At 42.9% G+C, this 23525-nt stretch overlaps 1 protein-coding gene and 1 long non-coding RNA gene across 2 annotated transcripts; one reads left to right on the top strand and one right to left on the bottom strand.

The window, feature by feature from the left end:
• Positions 1-10486: 10486 nt before the first annotated feature.
• Positions 10487-13531, bottom strand: LOC117490708. Its single transcript, XR_004556692.1, has 7 exons — positions 13281-13531; positions 12526-12747; positions 12284-12442; positions 11887-11946; positions 11695-11790; positions 11408-11467; positions 10487-11310 (listed from the first exon to the last, which is right to left on the bottom strand). It is a non-coding gene; the product is annotated as an uncharacterized LOC117490708 (long non-coding RNA).
• A 5183-nt stretch (positions 13532-18714) lies between these two features.
• On the top strand, positions 18715-23038 carry LOC117490696 (T-cell immunoglobulin and mucin domain-containing protein 4-like). Its single transcript, XM_034140477.1, has 7 exons — positions 18715-18749; positions 20964-21311; positions 21957-22025; positions 22217-22283; positions 22594-22673; positions 22756-22783; positions 22955-23038. The coding sequence occupies exons 1-7, from the start codon at positions 18716-18718 to the stop codon at positions 23028-23030; spliced, it is 702 nt and encodes a 233-aa protein (XP_033996368.1). The 5' UTR covers position 18715; the 3' UTR covers positions 23031-23038.
• Positions 23039-23525: the final 487 nt, after the last annotated feature.

The raw sequence follows: 23525 nt of genomic DNA, 5'->3' as shown, positions 1-23525 counted from the left end.
ACTCATGGGGGGTCTTCTTTAGAGGGTTAATGTGGACCCAGAGGGTCTTCAGAGGGTCTTCAGAGGGTCTTTAGAGGGCCGTTAGAGGGTTAATGTGGACCCAGAGGGTCTTCAGAGGGTCTTTAGGGGGTTCATGTGGATCCAGAGCAGCAGGGGGTCCTTTTCAGAGTTAATGTCAGATCAGAATCAGAATCAGAACCAGAATCAGGTTTATCACCAGGTGGGTCGACACGTAAGAGGAATTTGACTTGGTGTCGTGGTGCAGACACAAAAGTAAAACAACAATTCAAAACACAGATAGAAAACTATTTTAAGAAAAACTATAATAACGTAAAAAAATTATAATAAAAATATAGTATGTGGATCCAGAGCAGGTGGAGGGTCTTCTTCAGAGTTAATGTGGATCCAGAGGGTCTTCAGAGTTAAAGTGGATCCAGAGTGTCTTCAGAGTTAAAGTGGATCCAGAGCAGGTGGAGGGTCTTCTTCAGAGTTCCTATCTGGAGAAACTGAGCCCAGAAAGACCTCCCAGTCCTTTTATGGTTCAGGAGTTAATGTGGGAAAGTCTGAGAGAGAGAGATCTATAACTGTCTCTCTCTCTCTCTCTCTCTCTCTCTCTCTCTCTCTCTCTCTCTCTCTCTCTCACTCTCCTCTCTCTCTCTACAATCCCTCTCTCTCGTCTCTATTCGCTCTCTCTCTCTCTCTCTCTCTCTCTCTCTCTCTCTCTCTCTCTCTCTCTCTCTCTCTCTCTCTCTCTGTCTCTCTATAACTCTCTCTCTCTCTAATGAAGAGGCTCCATACGGAGGCCCTGAGGGGCCAAAACACACGTGGGAAAATAAAAACATTTCAACTTTTTTTTTCTCTCTGAAAAAACTCTTTCCCCAAACACTAGTACACTCTCCATCTGAAGTGGTGGTGATGCAGCGTGGCAGACAGTTGTAGTCTTCTCCTGGGTTTGAACATCGTTGGAAATGTGAGAAAAAGAAACTTGAAATAATAAAAACAAATTCAAAACGTTTTAGTGTAGTGTCAACGTGTTGTCGTGCTAACGTGTTATTATGCTAACGTGTTGTCGTGCTAACGTGTTGTCATGTAAACGTGTTGTTGTGCTAAACTGTTGTCGTGCTAATGTGTTATCGTGCTAACGTGTTGTCGTGCTAACGTGTTGTCGTGCTAACGTGTTGTTGTGCTAACGTGTTGTCGTGCTAACGTGTTGTCATGCTAACGTGTTGTCATGTTAACGTGTTGTCATGCTAACGCTAAGATTATTATGAGGCTGCTCTGCCTGGTGCACATTATAACTGAGCTGAAAATAGATCACACACACACATACATATACACACACACACACATACACACACTGTGATGAGGATTTATTTATATGTTTGTCTCTTTCTTTCCTCTCCACCAGACCATGTCTCCTCAAGTTGCTGAATGTTCTCTAGATGCTGCACGTGTTGTCAAGTTGCTGAATGTTCTGTAGATGCTGCACGTGTTGTCAAGTTGCTGAATGTTCTCTAGATGCTGCACGTGTTGTCAAGTTGCTGAATGTTCTCTAGATCAGGGGTTCCCAACCTTTATTGTGCCAAGGACCGGCAGATACATTAAAAAAAAATCGCGGACCAGTTGTCAATTTTAACTGATTTTAATATTTACTCACCACCAGCAGGTAGCAACAGAGGCTAATTGTATGTAACAGCCTGAACAAATACTAGAACATAATGCATCCAAAACATATTAACAAAGTTTAAAAAAGAACCGGTGTTGTTTTTTGGTTTTTCGGAAAACCAAAACACCGACGTTATTCAGTTTTTAAACCAAAACGGGAAAACAGATAAATCAACGTTTTAGTTTTGTTTGTATGATTTACGGATAATCCAGTGAATGCTGGGAAAACGAGGAGAAGGCGCATTATGAAGGAGATGTCCGGTCGCCAGGGTGTGTGTGTGTGTGTGTGTGTGTGTGTGTGTGTGTGTGTGTGTGTGTGTGTGTGTGTGTGTGTGTGTGTGTGGTGTGTGTGTGTGTGTGTGTGTGTGTGTGTGTGTGTGTGTGTGTGTGTGTGTGGTGTGTGTGATGACATCATTGAGGGCAGCACAAAAGCTCATCGTCATACAGGAAACATGTTTAGACAGAGTGTTACAGAGGAGACATATTTCACTTTGTGTGTGTGTATGTGTGTGGGTGTGTGTGTGTGTGTGTGTGTGTGTGTGTGTGTGTGTGTGTGTGTGTGTGTGTGTGTGTGTGTGTGTGTGTGTGTGTGTGTGTGTGTGTGTGTGTGTGTGTGTGTGTGTGTGTGTGTGATGACATTATTTAGGGCCGCATATATGGATTTAGTTATATGTGTGTAAATTACTGTTCATAAACATTTGGAAACAAATGCCGGTGTCGGACAGACACAAACACACCGACCGAACACACAGAGCTGAGCTGAGCAGAGCACATACACATCATGCGCCTTGGTGACTAACTGGACATCTCCTTCATAAAACTAATAAAAGGGGGAGTAATCGGGCAGTTCGATGTGTGTAGAGATGTGTGTAGAGGTGTGTGTGGTTAACACGTAGCAGCCTGCAGTCACTCTTAAACTGTTCTGATGAAGTTAAACACAGCGAAGGCGGTGCGTAAAAAGGCACAGCTCTTTACCTGCTGGTGCTGCACTTCTCAGAGGCGGAGTATACGTCCTGCTGCCTCCTGATGCTGCAGCCATTTCATGAAGTGAAGGAGGTTTTTCTTCTATAAAACAGCTGCGGGCAGCAGATACCGTGAGAGTCCCGGACATTAATCCATAGATCAAGGCATACTGGTTTACTCTCCTGTTTTGCCAATCCGGTGCTTAAACAAATAGCTCTACACCCCTGGCCGACATGTCCTTAAAATGAAGTCCGAGTTTGAAATATATCTCAAATAATGTATGCACCACCATTTCCCCACATAAACATAACAGTCTGCAATCAAACGGTTGTCTCCTGTGCGCTCCTCTTCCTACTTGGCGCACCGGTAACATTCTCGTGCGCACAAGAGGCTGAGACCTTAGGCTGAGCCGCCGAATCCCTCGGAACATCATAAAAGCCATTTTCAACGGTTTTCTGGTGAAAGATTAACTAGCTACTGGATGAAATAATATGACTGGTGGCACAGGTGCGAAAATTAAACACTTTTTGAAAAAAATATTATGATAAAATATTTTTATATATTTATAATTCTGCAAATATTACGATAAACTCATAGCTATTTTGCGGCCCGGCAGTAACAATGTTCTCTAGACGCTGCATGTGTTGTCAAGTTGCTGAATGTTCTCTAGACGCTGCATGTGTTGTCAAGTTGCTGAATGTTCTCTAGATGCTGCATGTGTTGTCAAGTTGCTGAATGTTCTCTAGATGCTGCATGTGTTGTCAAGTTGCTGAATGTTCTCTAGATGCTGCATGTGTTGTTAAGTTGCTGAATGTTCTCTAGATGCTGCATGTGTTGTCAAGTTGCTGAATGTTCTCTAGATGCTGCATGTGTTGTTAAGTGGCTGAATGTTCTCTAGACGCTGCATGTCTCCTCAAGTTGCTGAATGTTCTCTAGATGCTGCATGTCTCCTCAAGTTGCTGAATGTTCTCTAGATGCTGCATGTGTTGTTAAGTTGCTGAATGTTCTCTAGACGCTGCATTTCTCCTCAAGTTGCTGAATGTTCTCTAGATGCTGCATGTGTTGTCAAGTGGCTGAATGTTCTCTAGATGCTGCATGTGTTGTTAAGTTGCTGAATGTTCTCTAGACGCTGCATGTCTCCTCAAGTTGCTGAATGTTCTCTAGATGCTGCATGTCTCCTCAAGTTGCTGAATGTTCTCTAGACGCTGCATGTGTTGTCAAGTTGCTGAATGTTCTCTAGATGCTGCATGTGTTGTCAAGTTGCTGAATGTTCTCTAGATGCTGCATGTCTCCTCAAGTTGCTGAATGTTCTCTAGACGCTGCATGTGTTGTCAAGTTGCTGAATGTTCTCTAGATGCTGCATGTGTTGTCAAGTTGCTGAATGTTCTCTAGATGCTGCATGTTTCCTCAAGTTGCTGAATGTTCTCTAGACGCTGCATGTCTCCTCAAGTTGCTGAATGTTCTCTAGATGCTGCATGTGTTGTCAAGTTGCTGAATGTTCTCTAGACGCTGCATGTCTCCTCAAGTTGCTGAATGTTCTCTAGATGCTGCATGTCTCCTCAAGTTGCTGAATGTTCTCTAGATGCTGCATGTGTTGTCAAGTTGCTGAATGTTCTCTAGATGCTGCATGTGTTGTCAAGTTGCTGAATGTTCTCTAGATGCTGCATGTGTTGTCAAGTTGCTGAATGTTCTCTAGACGCTGCATGTGTTGTCAAGTTGCTGAATGTTCTCTAGATGCTGCATGTGTTGTCAAGTTGCTGAATGTTCTCTAGATGCTGCATGTGTTGTCAAGTTGCTGAATGTTCTCTAGATGCTGCATGTGTTGTCAAGTTGCTGAATGTTCTCTAGATGCTGCATGTGTTGTCAAGTTGCTGAATGTTCTCTAGATGCTGCATGTGTTGTCAAGTTGCTGAATGTTCTCGAGATGCTGCATGTGTTGTGAAGTTGCTGAATGTTCTCTAGATGCTGCATGTCTCCTCAAGTTGCTGAATGTTCTCTAGATGCTGCATGTCTCCTCAAGTTGCTGAATGTTCTCTAGATGCTGCATGTGTTGTCAAGTTGCTGAATGTTCTCGAGATGCTGCATGTGTTGTGAAGTTGCTGAATGTTCTCTAGATGCTGCATGTGTTGTGAAGTTGCTGAATGTTCTCTAGATGCTGCATGTCTCCTCAAGTTGCTGAATGTTCTCTAGATGCTGCATGTGTTGTCAAGTTGCTGAATGTTCTCTAGATGCTGCATGTGTTGTCAAGTTGCTGAATGTTCTCTAAACGCTGCATCTCTCCTCAAGTTGCTGAATGTTCTCTAGATGCTGCATGTGTTGTCAAGTTGCTGAATGTTCTCTAAACGCTGCATGTCTCCTCAGGTTGCTGAATGTTCTCTAGATGCTGCATGTGTTGTCAAGTTGCTGAATGTTCTCTAAACGCTGCATGTCTCCTCAAGTTGCTGAATGTTCTCTAGACGCTGCATGTGTTGTCAAGTTGCTGAATGTTCTCTAGATGCTGCATGTGTTGTCAAGTTGCTGAATGTTCTCTAGACGCTGCATGTGTTGTCAAGTTGCTGAATGTTCTCTAGATGCTGCATGTGTTGTCAAGTTGCTGAATGTTCTCTAGACGCTGCACGTGTTGTCAAGTTGCTGGAGACGTTTCTTCATGTGGAACATCTGTGTTTTTATATCTTTCTGAAGCTGTTCCTCCTGATGGAGAGTTCGTGGCACCTTTTGGCCTCCGTACATCCTGTGTCTGTATGATGGTCTTCAGTGGATGTCAGCAACATGTCAGAGTGAAGTGGAGTGTTTTCATCAGACTGGAACGTCTCTCAGGAAACAGGAAGTCTGTCCTCTCGTCTTCTGAAGTCTCTGCAGAGTTTAAAAGGCTTCAGAGGTCTGTTCTCTCCGAGCCGTGAACGCAGACGTCAGCCTCCAGAAACACCTGGAAGACTTTACACTTTATTCAACCTCTCGTTAGCATCCAGGCTAACAGGCTTTGATGGGAGCTTCCATACAAACAGCTTCAGCAGGAAGAGTCTGTAAACTATCGGACAGATAAAACACTACGAAGGGTTAAATCACAGATAACACAAAACAGAGAGATCCAAGTTCCAGTTCTCTTTCATCATGACCTCAGCAGCTTCAGAGGAGATACGGAGATGTGGAACTGAAGACCTCCTCCAACAGAGCAACATGAATATATATAGGACATAAAACTAATAAAACAGATCAAATAGTGCAAGAGAATGTTTTGAGATGTGCAAGTTAATACAAACAGAATATAAATAGTGCAAGAAGTGTCTGTATACGAGAACATGGAATATGTTGTATAGACAAGACAGATGTTCTAGAGGTTCTTCACAGAGCTCAGGTGTTTAACAGTCTGATTGTGGGATGAAACTGTTTGGAAAATATCACTCGACACCGGGTTGAGAATCAATAATCAGCTACTCATGTATTCTTGCAAGAAGGAGCAGAGTTAAGTCACACACAAAGGATATGGTTCCACTCACACACATGAGCTCAAAGGAGCAGGAAGTAACATCAAGCTTACATCGTCTAAAGTCAGGAGGTACCAAACAGGCCTAAGTCGGTTTGGCGTCAGCAGGCGTCGGGAAGGCGTCGGGAAGGCGTCGGGAAGGCGTCGGGATGGCGTCGGGAAGGCGTCGGGAAGGCGTCGGGACATCTCTGGAAAGAAAGGCACGTATTCCCGTCCCGCCAGTGTTGCTCTTTGCCCCTCGAAGAAGAGTGGAGACAAAGTGTGTGTCCTCTCCTTGGTATCAACCACATGAATGATGCCCTGCCTTCTCCTACCTCAGAGGAGGCAGCTGCAAGGTCACACAGGTGCAAGGTCACACAGGTGCAAGGTCACACAGGTGCAAGGTCACACAGGTGTAAGGTCACACACGTGCAAGGTCACACACGTGCAAGGTCACACAGGTGCAAGGTCATACAGGTGCAAGGTCACACACGTGCAAGGTCACACACGTGCAAGGTCACACAGGTGCAAGGTCACACAGGTGCAAGGTCACACAGACAACTTGTATTTTCTCCAACAGAAAGTGTCTCTGAGTCTGGAGGTCTTAGTCCTGATGCTGCGTGGTGCATATTAAAGTAGATCTAGATGTAGAAGGTGCAGCACAGCACCACAGTCTCCAGTCCAACCCGAGCCCTGGTCCTCTACCCCCTGGTCCTCTACCCCCCTGGTCCTCTACCTCCCCTGGTCCTCTACCCCCTGGTCCTACCCCCTGTTCCACTACCCCCTGGTCCTCTACCCCCTGGTCCTCTACCCCCTGGTCCTCTACCCCCCTGGTCCTCTACCCCCTGGTCCTCTACCTGCAGAGTTCACCTGAGAAATGCCTGAGTTCATTTATGATATTATGTGTTACATGTGTCCTACAGAGAGATGCATGCTCGGAGCTCTCAGCGGGGGTGCAGAGGTCAGCTGTTCTTGGCTTCTCTTCTTCTCTGACATTCCTCTTTAATCACATTCCTGCTGCTGGAAATATACTTTCATATTAATGTGAATATCACGATCAGAGCCTCTTCCTCTGGACCTGACCCTCTGTCACATCTCAACAATAATATAACCCTCTACTAATATCTACTCTCAGGTTTCTGTTTCTCTCATGAAGGATTTCAAAGTGAAGTGATGGTGGTCTATGGTGGGAAATCACACTGCTTTATAAACAGGATGCTTATTTTATATATCTGTTAAAGTGCTTCATTATAATGTCTCCTGTGTTTTTATCTTTTTTCTTTAATACTATTTTCATTCTTTATTTTATACATTAAATATTAAAGGTGGGGTAGGGAAGTTTGAGAAACCAGCTCGAGATCGCTAGAATTTGAAAATACACAGCCGGAGAAAATCTGCCACTTCCTTACAGAGCCGGACTGGCCATTGGGACGATGGGCCGGTACTGAAGTGGGCCGGTCGGACGATGTGGGCCGGTCGGATAAGTCACTAGCACCCCCCCCCCCCCCCCCGTTGATAATATACCGGTCGAGAGTCCCGGGCTGATTTGTAGTCCCAGTCCGCCCCTGACCTCCTCCAACACACACGAACGCACACATGACCAATGAGGGCACGAGATAAGTTTGGGCACAGATCAAGCCCCCAGGAAGTGCGCCGGACTCAGATGAAAATATTCGTGCTGGCCAAACGGCGGTACTACACTTCCTTTTGGTTGCCAGGCCCGGAAACACTTTTTCCCATTGACTTACATGGGGAAAGAGTGGTCTGTAAATCGTTGGATAATTTTTTTTAAACTAAACTACCCAGCATGAACACTTGTATAGCCCTTATTAAAAACATTCGTTCCTCAAGTTGTAAAAATGTGCTAATAACGTTATTCTGTGAGTTATTTCCCTCTGCATTATGAACGCGCATCTAACCCACGGAACCGCGCCGCCCGGCACGTTCATGTTACGTGTTCAGCACTACATGCGTTTATCTTTACCCATGGATGCACAATAAGAACGGACCCATATCGCCTTACTGCCAGCCCACGGAGCTGTAATAATGGATATATTGCACATGTTTGCTGTAATTCATCATTTGTAAAATATTATACTACATGGGCTGTATGATTAAATCTTGTCCCGTAAATGTTGTATTAAATAAAGTTAATATTACCGACGTAGATTAACGTCCCTGTACAGTAGCTTCTTATTGCACTAAGAAGCTTATTGCACTGTATATATATATATATATATATACATACATATACATATATATATATGTATATACAGTGCAATAATTCTTTCATGCTAAATGAAGCTCTGTTGCTTGGATATCACTAGATCCTGTTACAGCGTAATATAAAATTACATAACGATTGATGTGTAAATTAGCATAATTACTAGCTAACCGCTAGCTGCTAACTGCCGCCTCGTTAATATCAAATCTATCATAATAACAACCCATTACCATGCTGTCATGAACGTGCGGTGCTGTTACGTGTACGCAGATTGACGTGCTTGATGTGAACGAGCATTTTGGGGGGCATGGTTAAAGTTGCGCATGCGTTTCGCTCTCTCAAAAGTTGGGCCATTTTATCATCATGCGCGAATGAGCAACTCTCATAGGAATGAATGAGGCCCCGCCTCCCACGCTGCATCCAGTTCTTATTATACATCCATGGCACAGATGGAAGGCTGACAGGCAGGTAGGCCATCCAGTTATTTTAGCCGGGCCGGCTAAAATGATTGGTCGTGCTTTTTACAGTATTACGGCTTCCACAGATGACATTTTTTTATGGATTTTTTGTCAAAGCACTTAAGATATTCATTGCTATCGGGATGTTAAGAGCATTCCATGGAATATAACAAAAAGTGTATCTCGAGCCGGTTTCTCAAACTTACCTACCCCACCTTTAATGTATTATTATATATTATTAACTCGTGTTTACTGTGACAGCCTGCAGCGCCCCCTGCTGGTCAGAGGCTCTCCTGCTGCCTGACAGAGACAGAGAGACAGAGAGAGACAGAAAGAGACGGAGAGGAGGGTTAACTCGGTCCAGCTGCAGAAAGTGAGTGTTTCTGTGTTTCTTCAGAGTTTATACAGTGTTATTTTGATCTGTCTGCAGAGTTTATTCATGATCCTGCAGCACCTGTTAGCTAACCGGCTAATTAGCTAACGGGCTAATTAGCTAACGGGCTAATTAGCTCGTGGTCACACCTGATGCATGTGCTATATTAGCATACCTAGCTTTCAATTGACTTAATAAATGATAAATCGTGCGTTTGAAAGCCAATAGAAGTCCAGGTGTAATCAGAAGAGCTACTCAGAAGTCCGCTGTGTGAAAACAGGCTTTTAAATAATTGTATACATTAATATATTATATGATATATCATGTTGTTAATGCACTAACATTGCATTTTAATGTTTTAGCTGAGATCACTTTCATCATTTCATCAGTTATTATTGAATGTAGTGAGTATTAACCCTCCAGCTGCTCACTACCTGCAGCTGTCAGGTTAATACGAGGTAACGAAGTCTGCAGTAATAAAGCAGCATTAGTCTGTACTTCTACTGTTATTTGGTAATAACTTTATTTAAGCTTTCCTTGCAGTTTAAGGACTAACTTTAGACTGCTTCTGAAGTAAAAGTGAAATACTAGTACAGAGAAAAGATTAATAACTCAATCCTTTATAAGTAAATGTTACTGCAGCTTTACTTGTTTTAGGTTACAGCTAAGATATATCAATATAAAGTAAAATAAACCACGTGAATAAGATTGTAATTGTTGTTGCAGTTCACCAGCTAAACTGCGACAGCGCCACCGGCCCATGTACTCCAGTGTGATGGTTAAAAAAGGTACTGCACCCGGTGATGCTATCCCTTCCTCGTTAGTATAGTGGTCAGTATCCCCGCCTGTCACGCGGGGGCAAGCCGTGTATACCCATAGAAGACTTTCTATTGGCCAGAAGCCTTTTCAAAAGAACGACGGTTCGAATCCCACCTGACCCAAACAAAATTTCCCACATTCAGTTTCAAAATGTTGCTCATTATACACAAACACTACATTTATCTTTTCAAACGTTTAAAGTTAGAGTTGAAACTGATATTTGGAGTTAGAAATGAATTGTTCTTTCCTTGCTGCTTCTTATAGTTATTTTAACCTTAATATATAGCAATCATAACAATAATAACACAAATAATGATATCTTAATATTAGTAATAATAATGTTTTATATAATTATTTTGTATTTTTACTTATAATTAATATTTTTAAAATATGTTTATTGTACATATGTTTACATTGAGCATATGAGTGTGCTTCATTCTTCTTTCTATCACTATTACTTCCTCTATCAAGTAAAGACAGTCACAGTGATGCATTCAAGATCATTTATTCAAAAACAGCTGAAACATCAAATATAGGAAATAATACAAATAGAACTACAAATATATAAAAAACACTGAAAACACAATACAGAGAGAACAATCAGATCCTGAAAAAAGGATTGAACTATATTATATTCTTTGTATTTTTGGACTATATGATATGTTGTATTGCACCTTAATATTTATTATAATATTATAATTTAGCAGAAGATGGTGTATTGTTTTGTTATAGATGTATTTGATCTCACCACCATCCATTATCTGAAATGTTTTTCACCTCATGTTCTTGTATGGTTTATATTCTGCATTCTATTCTCATTTTAGTGATTTATACCCTCTTACTTGGTATTTGTTTTTTTATTTATTCTAGTGCAATAATTATATTTATTCTAGTATAGTATATAATATTCTAGTGCAGGCCCCAGCACCGACAAGGTTGGAGTGGAGGACCTATAGAAATCCCTGAAATGATTATTATTCTTTATTATGAATAGAGTTTTTTGAGGGCATTAACCAAAACTGTTTTGTTATCGGCAGGATTGTCAGGACTGGTGAAAAGGCTGATAGTTTAGGGGTCTCGCTTTTGTTGCAGGCAAAACGTCTTACTGTAGTTTGTATGTTAAGTTAGTATGCAACTTAGTAGACCCAGGAAGTGGCGCGTGCCTGTGTGTATGTGAGGGTAGGTTAGGGCTTCCTTTTGTCTGCAATCCATCTGTCCCTTTCAACATCATAGAAGTCCGACTGCTGGAACTCCGGCCACGTCATCTCCTTCTCCATGCCCTGTGCATTATATAAGGAGAAGCCTCTGGAGGGGCAGTAGATATACTTCCCTGGGCAAGTCAGAGCTGTAAGACACAGCAAAACACCACAGTTACATCAGATACAATTGAATAAAGCTCTATATAAATGACTGCTATAATGCAGTGTCACAGATATCCATACCTTCATCGAGGACAGTGTCTCCCTGCGCTTCCACAGGGGCCATATTATGTGGTGATGAATCTGGGATGATGAGATACAAACAGGCAAGTGACGTATACACATTATACATCGAAATTAAGAAGCAGCATTTAAGAAGTTGTGAAAAATGAAAACAGAGACGATGATATCATTACTTAACTTTACCTAAAACGTGAGCACTATACTGTATGACACCGTGACAATGTGATTTGTCAGAATGAAATTGAAGTTTTTGTGAGATACACTGGTAGTATAAGAAGAACACATACTTTGTCTCAACACATTTGGCGCCTGCTCTTCTATCCCGAGCTTTGGGGCAATGGCGAGCAGCTGAGGAGGGACCGGCAGCGGTGCCTTCACTGTGGCTGAAGGATGAAAGGCAAACATGAGGGTATATATACATAATATGTATGAAAAAGATTCAAGATGGATCCAAGTGAGGAGTATAAAAACCCAATAACCTTTCAGAGGAGCAGGTCCATCGGGTCTGGACACAGTGGCAGTTGGATAAGTCCTGTGGGCTGTAGAAACAATCCTGTGTCATGTTCCTCAAGTGTTAAGTTGTTTCAAGCTTCACAATCTGTCTTTACCTGTTGTCTCTTTAACAGAATGAAAATACCCCGTTGTATTAACTTGTGAATCCCAATGATTTGAAATAGAAAAACATAATGTCTATATGTGTTTGGAAACAGGTAAAGCAGAGAAACAGTATACATATATAGCAAGCACATCTTTCATTCAAAGGTGTGGCATGATATCTTAGAGGGTAAGAAGCTAGGTTTCCTAAGCCAATATTTAAAATGCCAAATCCTTGTATGACAGTCTAAAAAAAGCATGCAAAAAAGGAAAAACACTTACCATCATTGCTGACATGTTAATCCCTTCAGTTAGTTGGAGAACAGAATAACACAAGCATCAGAACAGACCAGAACACGGCCAAGTTATCCCTCCACACTGCTGGAGAGAAACCTGTTGGTGTAGAGACAGCCGGGGCTCTGGAGACTGCTGCTGGTGGCCCTATAAATAAATAATAAAGCACAGGTGATGGAGTACAGTTTCCGCTTATATTTTCCAAACTGTAGCACGTACTCCCCCATCACCTCGAGTCGGTCGGATACATCCCCTCCCCTCTGAAGGACCTCAGTGAGAGCATTTGTCCTCACATGCTCATGCTTCTGAGCGGCAGACTTGTCCTGAAGGGAAGGATTTTTTTGTATTCTCATACCCTCCTCTGAAGGGTCCTGTCTCAGGTGGCCAGATGGACCCTTCCTGAAAGACACTCTCATCTTTCCTGGGAAGAATATGGTTTTCTTCATTATCTCCTGCACACAGAAAAACACAATGCAAAGTATATATATTAATAAGTGCAAAAATCATCATACTGTTATATTAGCAGAGTTATTCATTTCATTCATTCACGTTAACCAGGATTTGTATAGGTAACACATTTATATTACATGATCAGACAGGCAGACAAACAAACAAACAGAGGGGCAGGTGGGCAGGAAGATTTGAAGACTGAATACTGTAGTATTTACCCGATTAAAATGTACTGTAGTAAGTAGAACTGCAGCAATGAAAAGAGTCAAATAATGCAGTATTTTGGATCAATGTTAACAAGATACACCTGTAAAACACATTTGACAGCTCTTTTGCCATGTGTAATGAGTAATAAATCAGCTGCTGTTAACGCTGACATTTACTGTAAATACATGACGTTAGTGTAACGTTAGCTAACAAAAGTTACAGTAACAACACACAGTTAAAGACAAACAAACAACTAACAACTATTGCAAAAACAGTGAAACAATATGATACGTGTTCATTCAGTCATAGAAAAATAAGCCCCACTTACGTTTGATAAGTTTGACGTGATGTTAGAAGTGGAATTGTGTCGCTAATGTCGTCTTTATCTGTAAGATGCTGCTGCTGTTGCTCCGTCTCTCACTCTCTGTCACTGGAAACGGGGTCTCCTTACCTCTACCAAAAGGGCGCAACAGCGCCCCCAATTTCTCGCTTGTGGCCAGAAATATATTGCAGTCACAGTGTAAGAACTACCATAGAGAATGAATGGTAAAGTTAAGAGAGTTAGACCTTACGATACGCGCTCCCCGCCCGCGAGACCGGGGTTCAATTCCCCGACGGGGAGGAAACACTTTATTTATTTTTTATAAAATGAACTAATAATACACAGAAAGAGAGTAGATGTACTGATAAATCATATAGTAATGATTTATGTAATTGTAAATCTTAAATCTTTGGTTACTGTGATTTTTAGGGTTGCTCCGATCGCCAATTTTGGGGCCGATCGCCGGAATCAGTATCGGCCGATACCGATCGCCGATCCGATCGAGTGGGCAGGGCCAGCGCCATATAGATAGAAGAGTTACGACAGCGGAAGTCCAAAATGCTTGATCGTCACGTGGTTCAGGGAGAGTCAATAGTTCCCCGGAAGTTCGTGGCGGGACATATGAATGCATGATTACCGGAGATAGAACTACGATTTTTGGTAATAAGTAGTGAATAAAGGTCTTGATTTGCAATATTTATACAACATACCGATATGTGCATGTATTTACATCAATATGTTTTAAAAATAAAATAGAATCTGCTAATATTTATGGATAATATTAGGTATAGTGTGAACAGCTAGTTTACTTGTTAACATATACATGTTAGGCTGTTGCCTTGGTTAAAGAGCCTGTTGCTGTTGTGTATTGCTTTGAATTATTTAAAACAAATATTATCTTCTTAAACAGGTATGGTAGTCAGGAGCATCACTTCCTAATGTTTATTGATATATTTAGAGGGAGGGGATGGCAAGGAATGCTTCAAAATTTAGATTAGATTCATTTCTACCATTTTTTTAATTCATGGTGGTTTCAGTAATCCCATGGTACTTGAGGACATAAGTAATCTAAATGACTAATGTACTCTTTATGACTTTCAGAAAGGACAGACCAACAGGTGACTATCAATGGACTAGCAGCAACATGATTATGACGTTAAAAGTGTTGTTTTAGGAACATCCATTGTAAATACATGGAATTCAATAAACATTGAATAGCATGTCATGCAGTTTGTCTGTGCCTTTTCCTCCGTGTTGTCCTGGCAAATCGTCTCCACCATGGTTTGCTGTGCTGCCTGGGGATGCTCCAATCGCTCAGAGAAAGGAGTAAGAATCAGAATGTACGGCTTCCCCACTGACACAGAGAGGAGGAAAAAATGGCTAGCTCAAGTCAGCAGGAGCAATTTAACAATCAAAACAGACAGCCGCAACAAAATATGTGAGGTAATCATATTCAAACACTGCATTTGCACTTTTTCACAAAACGAAGACCACACCATTGGGAAGCTTAATGTTTGGTTTAATACAAATAACAGGGAAAGGCTTGAGACTCAGGGTGCAGGGTGAGGGTCTCAGTGCAGGTATTCAGGCTCTATTGAATCCCCCTCTGGTTCGTGTGCTGAAAGAGGGAGAAACAGACAGGAGAAAGGGTTATACACACCTATATAGCACACCTATTGGATGGGAAATTGCCTTGGGGAGATAAGGTGTGGTCTTTGTTTCCAACTGAAGTTATGGAACTTTATTATTTGTGAGTTTAACAAAGTATGACAAATGGCATCAGTAATGGATGTGATATGAATTTGTATAAAGTTGTCTCACATTCTTGGTCGTATTTTACGTACAGTATGTAATGAGTGTATACATGTCCAGTAAGTCCTCCACCTGTAACATCACTGCCCCCCCACCTGCCATACAGTAGGTTACTACACTAACAAGATTACTTATATAATACAGTCAGGGGCGGACTGGGACTACAAATCAGCCCAGGACTCTCGACCGGCCCACTTCGGTACCGCCGGCCCACCTCGGTAAATTATCAACAGGGGGGGGGGGGGGGGGGGTGCTAGTGAGTTATCCGAGCGGCCCCACCTCGGTGCCGCAAGTCAATACCGCGAGGAAATTGTCGACGGGGGGGGGGGGGGGGGGGGGGGGGGGGGGGTTGCTAGTGACTTATCCGAGCGGCCCACATCGTCCGAGCGGCCCACTTCAGTACCGGCCCATCGGGATTCGTCCCGAACGTCCCGATGGCCAGTCCGCCCATGAATACAGTGATAGAATACTATTTAGTATGCTTACTTATATACAACAGTAGTATTACATTTACCTTGTGTTTTCACTCTCACTTTGCCATCATTTCAAAATCAGCTGAGCTGCAACATAATACAGACGGGTAATAATCAACAGAATACACTAAAAACACTCACCCATAAATTACGTTTTTGTTTACTGTTTGGAAGTCTCAAATATGCACTCTAAATTCATATCAATAGCGATGTATCACACAAATAGCTCTCTTCCTTATTATTGTGTAACGTTAACTTTATTATACTAGTTTGTAGGCCTACTCCAAAATGGAGATCGTAATTTCTCCACCTCCACTCATTACAGTCACACGTGCCCCAATGTTATATTTAACTAATATTATATTCCTCCACCCCACAAAAAAATCACGTTTAGAAGCCCTTTTTCTCTAATTCCACAACGTTGGATGAAATAACATTAGGAGAACGGATTAATAGCTGTTCATGGTTACCGTGTGTTGCTAACTTTATCCGGTATCCTAGCCTAATCTGTTATCTGTAAACGTTCCCTAAATCTACTGATTTAGGGATAATCCACTAACTTCCTTTAATACACATGTTCATTTGACTCAGATGTGCTGATAATATCTGCAATATAAATCTTTAAACGTCTTCTTACCTTTAAAAGTCCATCACGAACGGTCTATTATGCTGCAACTCTACTGTGTTGCTGGTCGCAAAAGTTCCCCGGAAGTCAGCGGCAAGCTAACTTCCGGGGAACTATTGACGGCTCCACGATCCGCCATTGCTGTAAAAAAAACTGGTCCATTGGAGTGAACGGAGATGTCGTAACTCTTCTATTATACGGCTCTGGGCGGGCCTATGGGGATCTTCCATTTAAAGTAAGGCTGTGCGATTATGGCAAAAATCATAATCACGATTATTTTGGTCAATAATTGATATCACGATTATTAAATACAATTATTCATTGACTTTGAAAACATCCATTTATTGAACTTTTAAATACAAATAATAATTTGAACAGTATCTTTTTAACTGTTGATTACCCTGAACGTATAATTCAACTGAAAAACCAATACAAAAATAAATTAAATAAATGATACATTTAAATAAATAATATCAAAATAATAAATACCAATAAACAAGATCAACAAATATTTTGGAGCGCATTTCCCCAAGCTACTAAACATATATAAATATGATAAATACAAATTAATTAGATCAAATATGTTGCAGTGCACTGTCACAACCTAGCAAAGCTAAATAATCGTTTCTTTCGATTATGTTGTTTTCGTAATTGTGGCAGGCCAAAATCGTAATTGCGATTAAAATACGATTAATTGCACAGCCCTAATTTAAAGTGATGTTTAAAACTCAGTTAATGCTCATTCACTGGCGCTTCCACAAACAACAACCAACATAATTATTACATTCAAATGAAGTACATTATTCAAGTTTACATTCACTTTGGAGAATAACACGGGAGAAATGAGCGGAAGCGCTCTCTTTTCCTCTCTCCCCCCTCTCTCTCCCCTCTCTCTCTCTCTCTCTCTCTCTCTCTCTCTCCCTCTCTCTCCCTCTCTCTCTCTCTCTCTCTCTCTCTCTCCCTCTCTCTCTCTCTCTCTCTCTCTCCTATCTCATGCAGCTCACTGATCCAGTAATGAGTGAACCGACAGTGAAGAATACATATATTTATAACTAGTTCCAGAGATAGATAAAATAGCTAAGTGTGTTAGGTCTAACTCTTAGTGTGTGTTCTGCTCCGCTCACCGGTCCGTCACAGCGGGCGGAGCTGCAGGATTTCTGCTTCACACACGTTGCACCGCTATTTTATTGTCATTTTCGGACACCTTAAAATACTGCCAGACTAGTGAAGCCATTTTTGCGAGCTTGTTTTGCCGCGCACATCATTTTACGTCATGCGATCGGCCTTTTTAGAGAGCACCGATCAATCGGCAGAGAGTGAGTATCGGCCGATATCGATCGGTGGCCGATCCCTAGTGATTTTAACATCAGATTCAAGTCTATCATCATGTGCTCAGCAGTGACGGCTCCTCCAACAGAGCAACACGAATAGATAGGACATGAAACTAATAGAACAGATCAAATAGTGCAAGAGTTCTGAGAGTGAATACAAATAAAATATAAATAGTATATAAAGACTATAGTAAATTACCGGCACACATACATGTACATATATTTAATATGTATGTATGACCCAAATATGTATATATGTTCATTTAATTCATTTCTTATCTTAAAAGTTACTTAAAGGTGGGGTAGGTAAGTTTGAGAAACCGGCTCGAGATACACTTGTTGTTATATTCCATGGAATGCTCTTAACATCCCGATAGCAATGAATATCTTAAGTGCTTTGACAAAAGATCCATAAATAAATATCATCTGTGGAAGCCGTGGTACTGTAAAAAGCACGACCAATCATCAGAGCCGACCCGGCTAAAATAACTGGATGGCCTACCTGCCTGTCAGCCTTCCATCTGTGCACAAACTTATCTCGTGCCCTCATTGGTCATGTGCGCGTTCATGTGTGTTGGAGGAGGGGCTCTGTAAGGAAGTGGCAGATTTTCTCCGGTTGTGTATTTTCAAATTCTAGCGATCTCGAGCCGGTTTCTCCAACTTACCTACCCTACCTTTAAATGTGTATCATTTTAATTGAATCTTTAATGTGTGTGAATCTGTCCTGTTTCTGTTCAAACTGCTGAGTTTCCCCACAGGGATCAATAAAGCTCCATCTCATCTCATCTAGATAAATAATTAGCAAGATGCAAACAGATGAATGTTCTGGATGTTCTCCACAGAGTTCAGGTGTTAATAGTCTGATGGCCTGTGGGATGAACGTGTCTCTGGGTCTGGAGGGTTTAGACCTGATGCTCTGTGCAGGTTTCACCACATGTTGATTATAGTATGAAAATGTTTAAACGTCAATCAGCCAATAGGAATGCAGCCTGAGCTGTGTGGTCGTCTTTCTGCTAAAGAGGTGAAGCTTGTGTCCGTGGTTAAGACAGGAAGTAGCCGACTCCTAAAGCTGCTGACAGGAAGTCAGACGCTGATCTGAGCGGGGAGGTCATCGTCAGATCGAACGCTGTTAGAGACTCAAATACTACAACGCTGTCAACAAGATATAGAAACATTTTGAGCCGTGTCAGTGTGTTCGTGATGAAGCTCGCTCTGCTCCTCGCTCTGCTCTCAGGTAACTTATATTCACCTTTTTATTATTATTAATAAACAGATTCATGACAGAGTTCTCAGTCTTGACTTCAGTGATAAGACTTGTGACTTGTCAAACAGAGACTCGGTGCTCGGGTTAGTGACAGTGAGACAGTGATGGTTATAAACGGGTGTGATCAGCAGGTATCAGATTAAACCCCAAGCAGTGTTTCCGCCAGACCAGGGGCTGAGAGGGCGGGGGGGGGGGTTGGGGTCACGTCGAATTTTGAATTGAGCCGTCCCTTATAGATACTATCTCTTTACGTATTAGTGATGGGAATTCCGGCTCTTCTTATGGCGCATTTCCACCACACGGTCGGCCTCGGCCTCGCTCGGTACTGCTAGGCCTCGTTGAGCCTTGTTAGGCCCGGCTCACTTTATGCTGCGCTTCCATTACAGTTTAGGAACTGGGGTAGTTACTATAGCAGGGGTCGGCAACCTTTTTGATATGAAGTGCCATTCTAAAAAAAATGTTTTATCAGCGTGCCGACGATCGTGAATTATCAACGGGGGGGTGTTGAAGAGCTCGACGAAAACACTTGTGAAAAGTGATGTTTAAAACTCAGTTAATGGGGCTCATTCACTGGCGCTTCCACAAACAACAACCAACATAATTGTTACATTCAAATGAAGTAGCCTACATTATTCAAGTTTACATTAACTTTGGATAATAACACGGGAGAAATGAGCTGAAGCGCTCTCTTTTCCTCTCTCCCTCTCTCTCTCTCCCTCTCTCCCCCTCTCTCTCTCTGACAGCCTGTCAGTATCTCATGCAGCTCACTGATCCAGTAATGAGTGACAGTGAAGAATACATATATTTATAACTAGTTCCAGAGGTAGATAAAATAGCTAAGTGTGTTAGGTCTAACTTGTGTGTTTTGCTCCGCTCACCGGTCCGTCACAGCGGGTGGAGCTGCAAGATTTCTGCTTCACACACGTTGCATACCACTATTTTACTGTCTTTTTCGGACACCTTAAAATACTGCCAGACTCGTGAAGCCATTTTGGTGAGCTTGTTTTGCCGCACACAGAGAAAAGTGTCATGTATGTTACGTCTCACGATCGGCCTTTTTGAGTGGGGCTGCGTTGCGTGCATGGCTTCATTCTGCAGGTAACGGGGAGACGCGCTCTGGCGGCGGTCTCGTTCAGGATCCGAAAATAAAATATATATTTCCGTGACGTCATCTTCAATGAGAACCCCAGAAAAACAACACAGCCGTTAGCTGTTAGCACTCAGAGCTCACAGCTCCTCATATCTGTTCAGAAACTAGACAAAAGTTAAACAAGTACAAACCACAGACTGCCTGTGTCATGGAGAATACAGTTGCTGGTTTATTTATGTCTGTATAGGCCGTTGTTGTGAGTGTGGACGGTCGGAGCATATACTGCGTTAGCTTAGCCAATCTCCATTTAGAAAACACGCATTTTAAAAGGTTTTTCTCCTGCCGTCTGTCTGCAGACTTGTCAAAGCATTAATTCATGGTTTTTACTAACCGGTATCAGTATGTTGTTACTTCATCATTTTGAAACGTGTATTACAATTAAATCACGGTCAAATATGTTCATCTTGTTGGAGTTGTAGCCCCCTTGCCAGCGATCCTCTCTCTAGTTTAGCATACTCAGCACGACCTGGTTGTTGGCTCGGAAAGAACCTCGATTTTGTCGGGCCAGAAAAGAGGTGAAAAATTAGCCCCGGGCCGGAACTAGGCCAAGTGGAAACACAACCAAAAACGGGCCCGGCACGACACGGCACGCTTAAACCGCGCTCCACGCCATGGTGGAAATGCGCCATTAGTGAGCCGGATCATTTGGCTCGGCTCTCTAAGAAGAGCCGGCTCTTTCGGCTCCCAAACGGCTCTTCATACCAGAGCCTCAGTTTCGCCGCTGTGAGGCTCCGGCGCTCGCAGCTCACGCGCGTGCTCCACTAGCACCCCCCGTCAAGGCTCGCCGGCAGTACACTTTCCGTCACAGGAACACGCTTTGCCCCTCCAACAGAGAGATGTCCTTTTTCCTTTTCGTCATTTCAAGCGATAACAACTCTCGATCTTCTCTCTAATTATTTTTTTTTTGGTCAAATGACGGCAAGACGCCCCCCTGGCGGAAACGCTGACCCCAAGTGTTCAGACAGGGATCACAGTTTATATTTGTTGATATAAAACAGACTGTTGATTTGTTGTCTCTGTGTCTGTCTCCTCAGTCTCTGGAGGATCCGGCCTCAGAGTGACGAGTGTCTCAGGTCAGGACGTGACTCTGACCTGTAAGTATGACATTAAAAAACGCGGAGCCCTGTCCATGTGTTGGGGTCGGGGGGACATCCCGTCCTCCGGCTGCAACAACCAGCTAATCGCTTCAGACGGACGTCAGGTGACGTTTGGGGGCGGGGCTTCCAGCAGGTACAGGTTTCTGGGTCGCCTGCAGGACGGAGACGTTTCCCTGACCGTCCTCAACGTCTTAGAGACGGACGCAGGACGATACGGATGCAGAGTGGAAATACCAGGGTGGTTAAACGACGCCAAACACCACATCGATCTGAGCGTGCAGAGAGGTGAGCGTGCAGAGAGGTGAGCGTGCAGAGAGGTGAACGTGGAGAGAGGTGAGCGTGCAGAGAGGTGAGCGTGCAGAGAGGTGAGCGTGCGTACAGAGAGGTGAGCGTGGAGAGAGGTGAGCGTGCAGAGAGGTGAACGTGGAGAGAGGTGAGCGTGCAGAGAGGTGAGCGTGCAGAGAGGTGAGCGTGGAGAGAGGTGAGCGTGCAGTGGAATATGTGTGATGGAAATATCAGTGATGATACTTATACCTATATAATCTGAGGAATCTCAGCTTTAATCTGATGTCTTGGATGTGCAGTTACGATAAGTAATAAGGGTATTTTTACCGTGAGTTCTGTGCGTTAGCATTTAGACGCTTCTTGTTAGACTTGTGTTTTTTTTCAGTAAAAATGGTTCATATCATCAGGTAGCTGAGTTTCTTCCCGTTAAGTGGGTATGACACATTCATAGGTTTTTTAATGAAGCCCTGAGACACAGTTTCATGAGAAAAGAAAACCGGGGGCTCTCGGGCGTAACAGGTTAACATTTTTTGGATTTGCCCAAAAAAAAGTTTCAGAGAAAAATGAGAAAGATCTTAAAATTCGATCTTTTTGTTTTTTTACAAATGTTAAAAATAAAACGTGTGAAACGTATTTCTGTTTCAGCTCCACAGATGATCAGAGCAACACCTTTAAACACGACTACAGAGCAGACACATACACACACAGCAGCAGGTAACACACACACTCACACACACACACACACTCACTCAGCAGCAGGTCACACACACACACACACACACACACACACACACACACACACACACACACACTCAGCAGCAGGTAACACACACACACACTCACTCACATAAACCATATATATATATATATCGTTTATAACCCTCTCTTGTTCCCTTGTCCTGCAGATCAGATGTTCTCCACTCAGATCCTCCAGACCAGCAGCCTCTCCCCCGAGGTGAGGAACATCCTGAGGGTGAGGGTTACCTTCAGAACATTTCAGCTGAGACCCCACCGTGGTCGTTTTATAAACATCATGATTTTATTCTGCAGCATGGATGATGAGACTTGCAAAAATCATCATAAAATAAAAGACAATAAACAAAATTTTTTTATGAGTAAAAAGTGAAATAGTTAAATAATTCAAATGTGTGTGTGTGTGTGTGTGTGTGTGTGTGTGTGTGTGTGTGTGTGTGTGTGTGTGTGTGTGTGTGTGTGTGTGTGTGTGTGTGTGTGTGTGTGTGTGTGTGTGTGTGTGTGTGTGTGTGTGTGTGTGTGTGTGTCCGGATGCTGGTGGGCAGACTGTGTTCCGGATGTGTCTTGTGTTCGGGGTGCTAGCTGTGCTAACGGCCGTCATTATAGTCGGTGAGTTCAACGGGAAGAAGCAGATCATCAGAAACTGAACCAGAGGAGATTAACTGTGCTCCTTTCTTCCTTATCTCTGCAGCCAGCAGACGGAGGCGACTCAGCAAAGAGTGAGTTTTACAGCCAACGAAAAAAGTCAAAATTCTGTATATTTTGAGAAATCTGGAAAAACCCAGAAAAAAATAGAATTCCTGAGAAAAAAATCAAAATGTTGAGAAAAAGGCAAAGAGGCTAAAACGTTTTAGAAAGGTTAAAAACCTGTTGTTGGTTGTGTCCTGCAGCTCAGATCCTCAGGTCTACAGCCAGTACAGCCAGGTGTGGTTCAGACGAGGCTCACCTGAGAGGAATCACACCTGAGAGAGGAATCACACCTGAGAGACGGGGGGGGGGGGGGGGGGGGGGCGAGTTCAGGTCTACAGTCCTGTATAGTTACAGAGTCTGATGAAAACCCTCAGCTCAAGATCATCAGAGAGAACAAGGAGAGACTAAATAAAGAACTGCCTCTGGAGTTCCTGTTCAGCTGTTCCACATCCTCCAGAACCATCACAGAACCATCACACCATCCAGAACCATCACACCCTCCAGAACCATCACAGAACCATCACAGAACCATTACACCCTCCAGAACCATCACAGAACCATCACACCCTCCTGAACCACACCCTCCTGAACCATCACACCCTCCAGAACCATCACACCCTCCTGAACCATCACACCCTCCAGAACCATCACACCCTCCAGAACCTCCAGAACCATCACACCCTCCAGAACCATCACACCCTCCAGAACCATCACACCATCACACCCTCCTGAACCATCACACCCTCCAGAACCATCACACCCTCCTGAACC

The sequence above is a fragment of the Trematomus bernacchii genome, unplaced genomic scaffold (assembly GCF_902827165.1).
Source record: "Trematomus bernacchii unplaced genomic scaffold, fTreBer1.1, whole genome shotgun sequence".
Lineage (NCBI taxonomy): Eukaryota > Metazoa > Chordata > Actinopteri > Perciformes > Nototheniidae > Trematomus > Trematomus bernacchii.
This window is presented reverse-complemented; position numbering and strand designations above follow the sequence as displayed.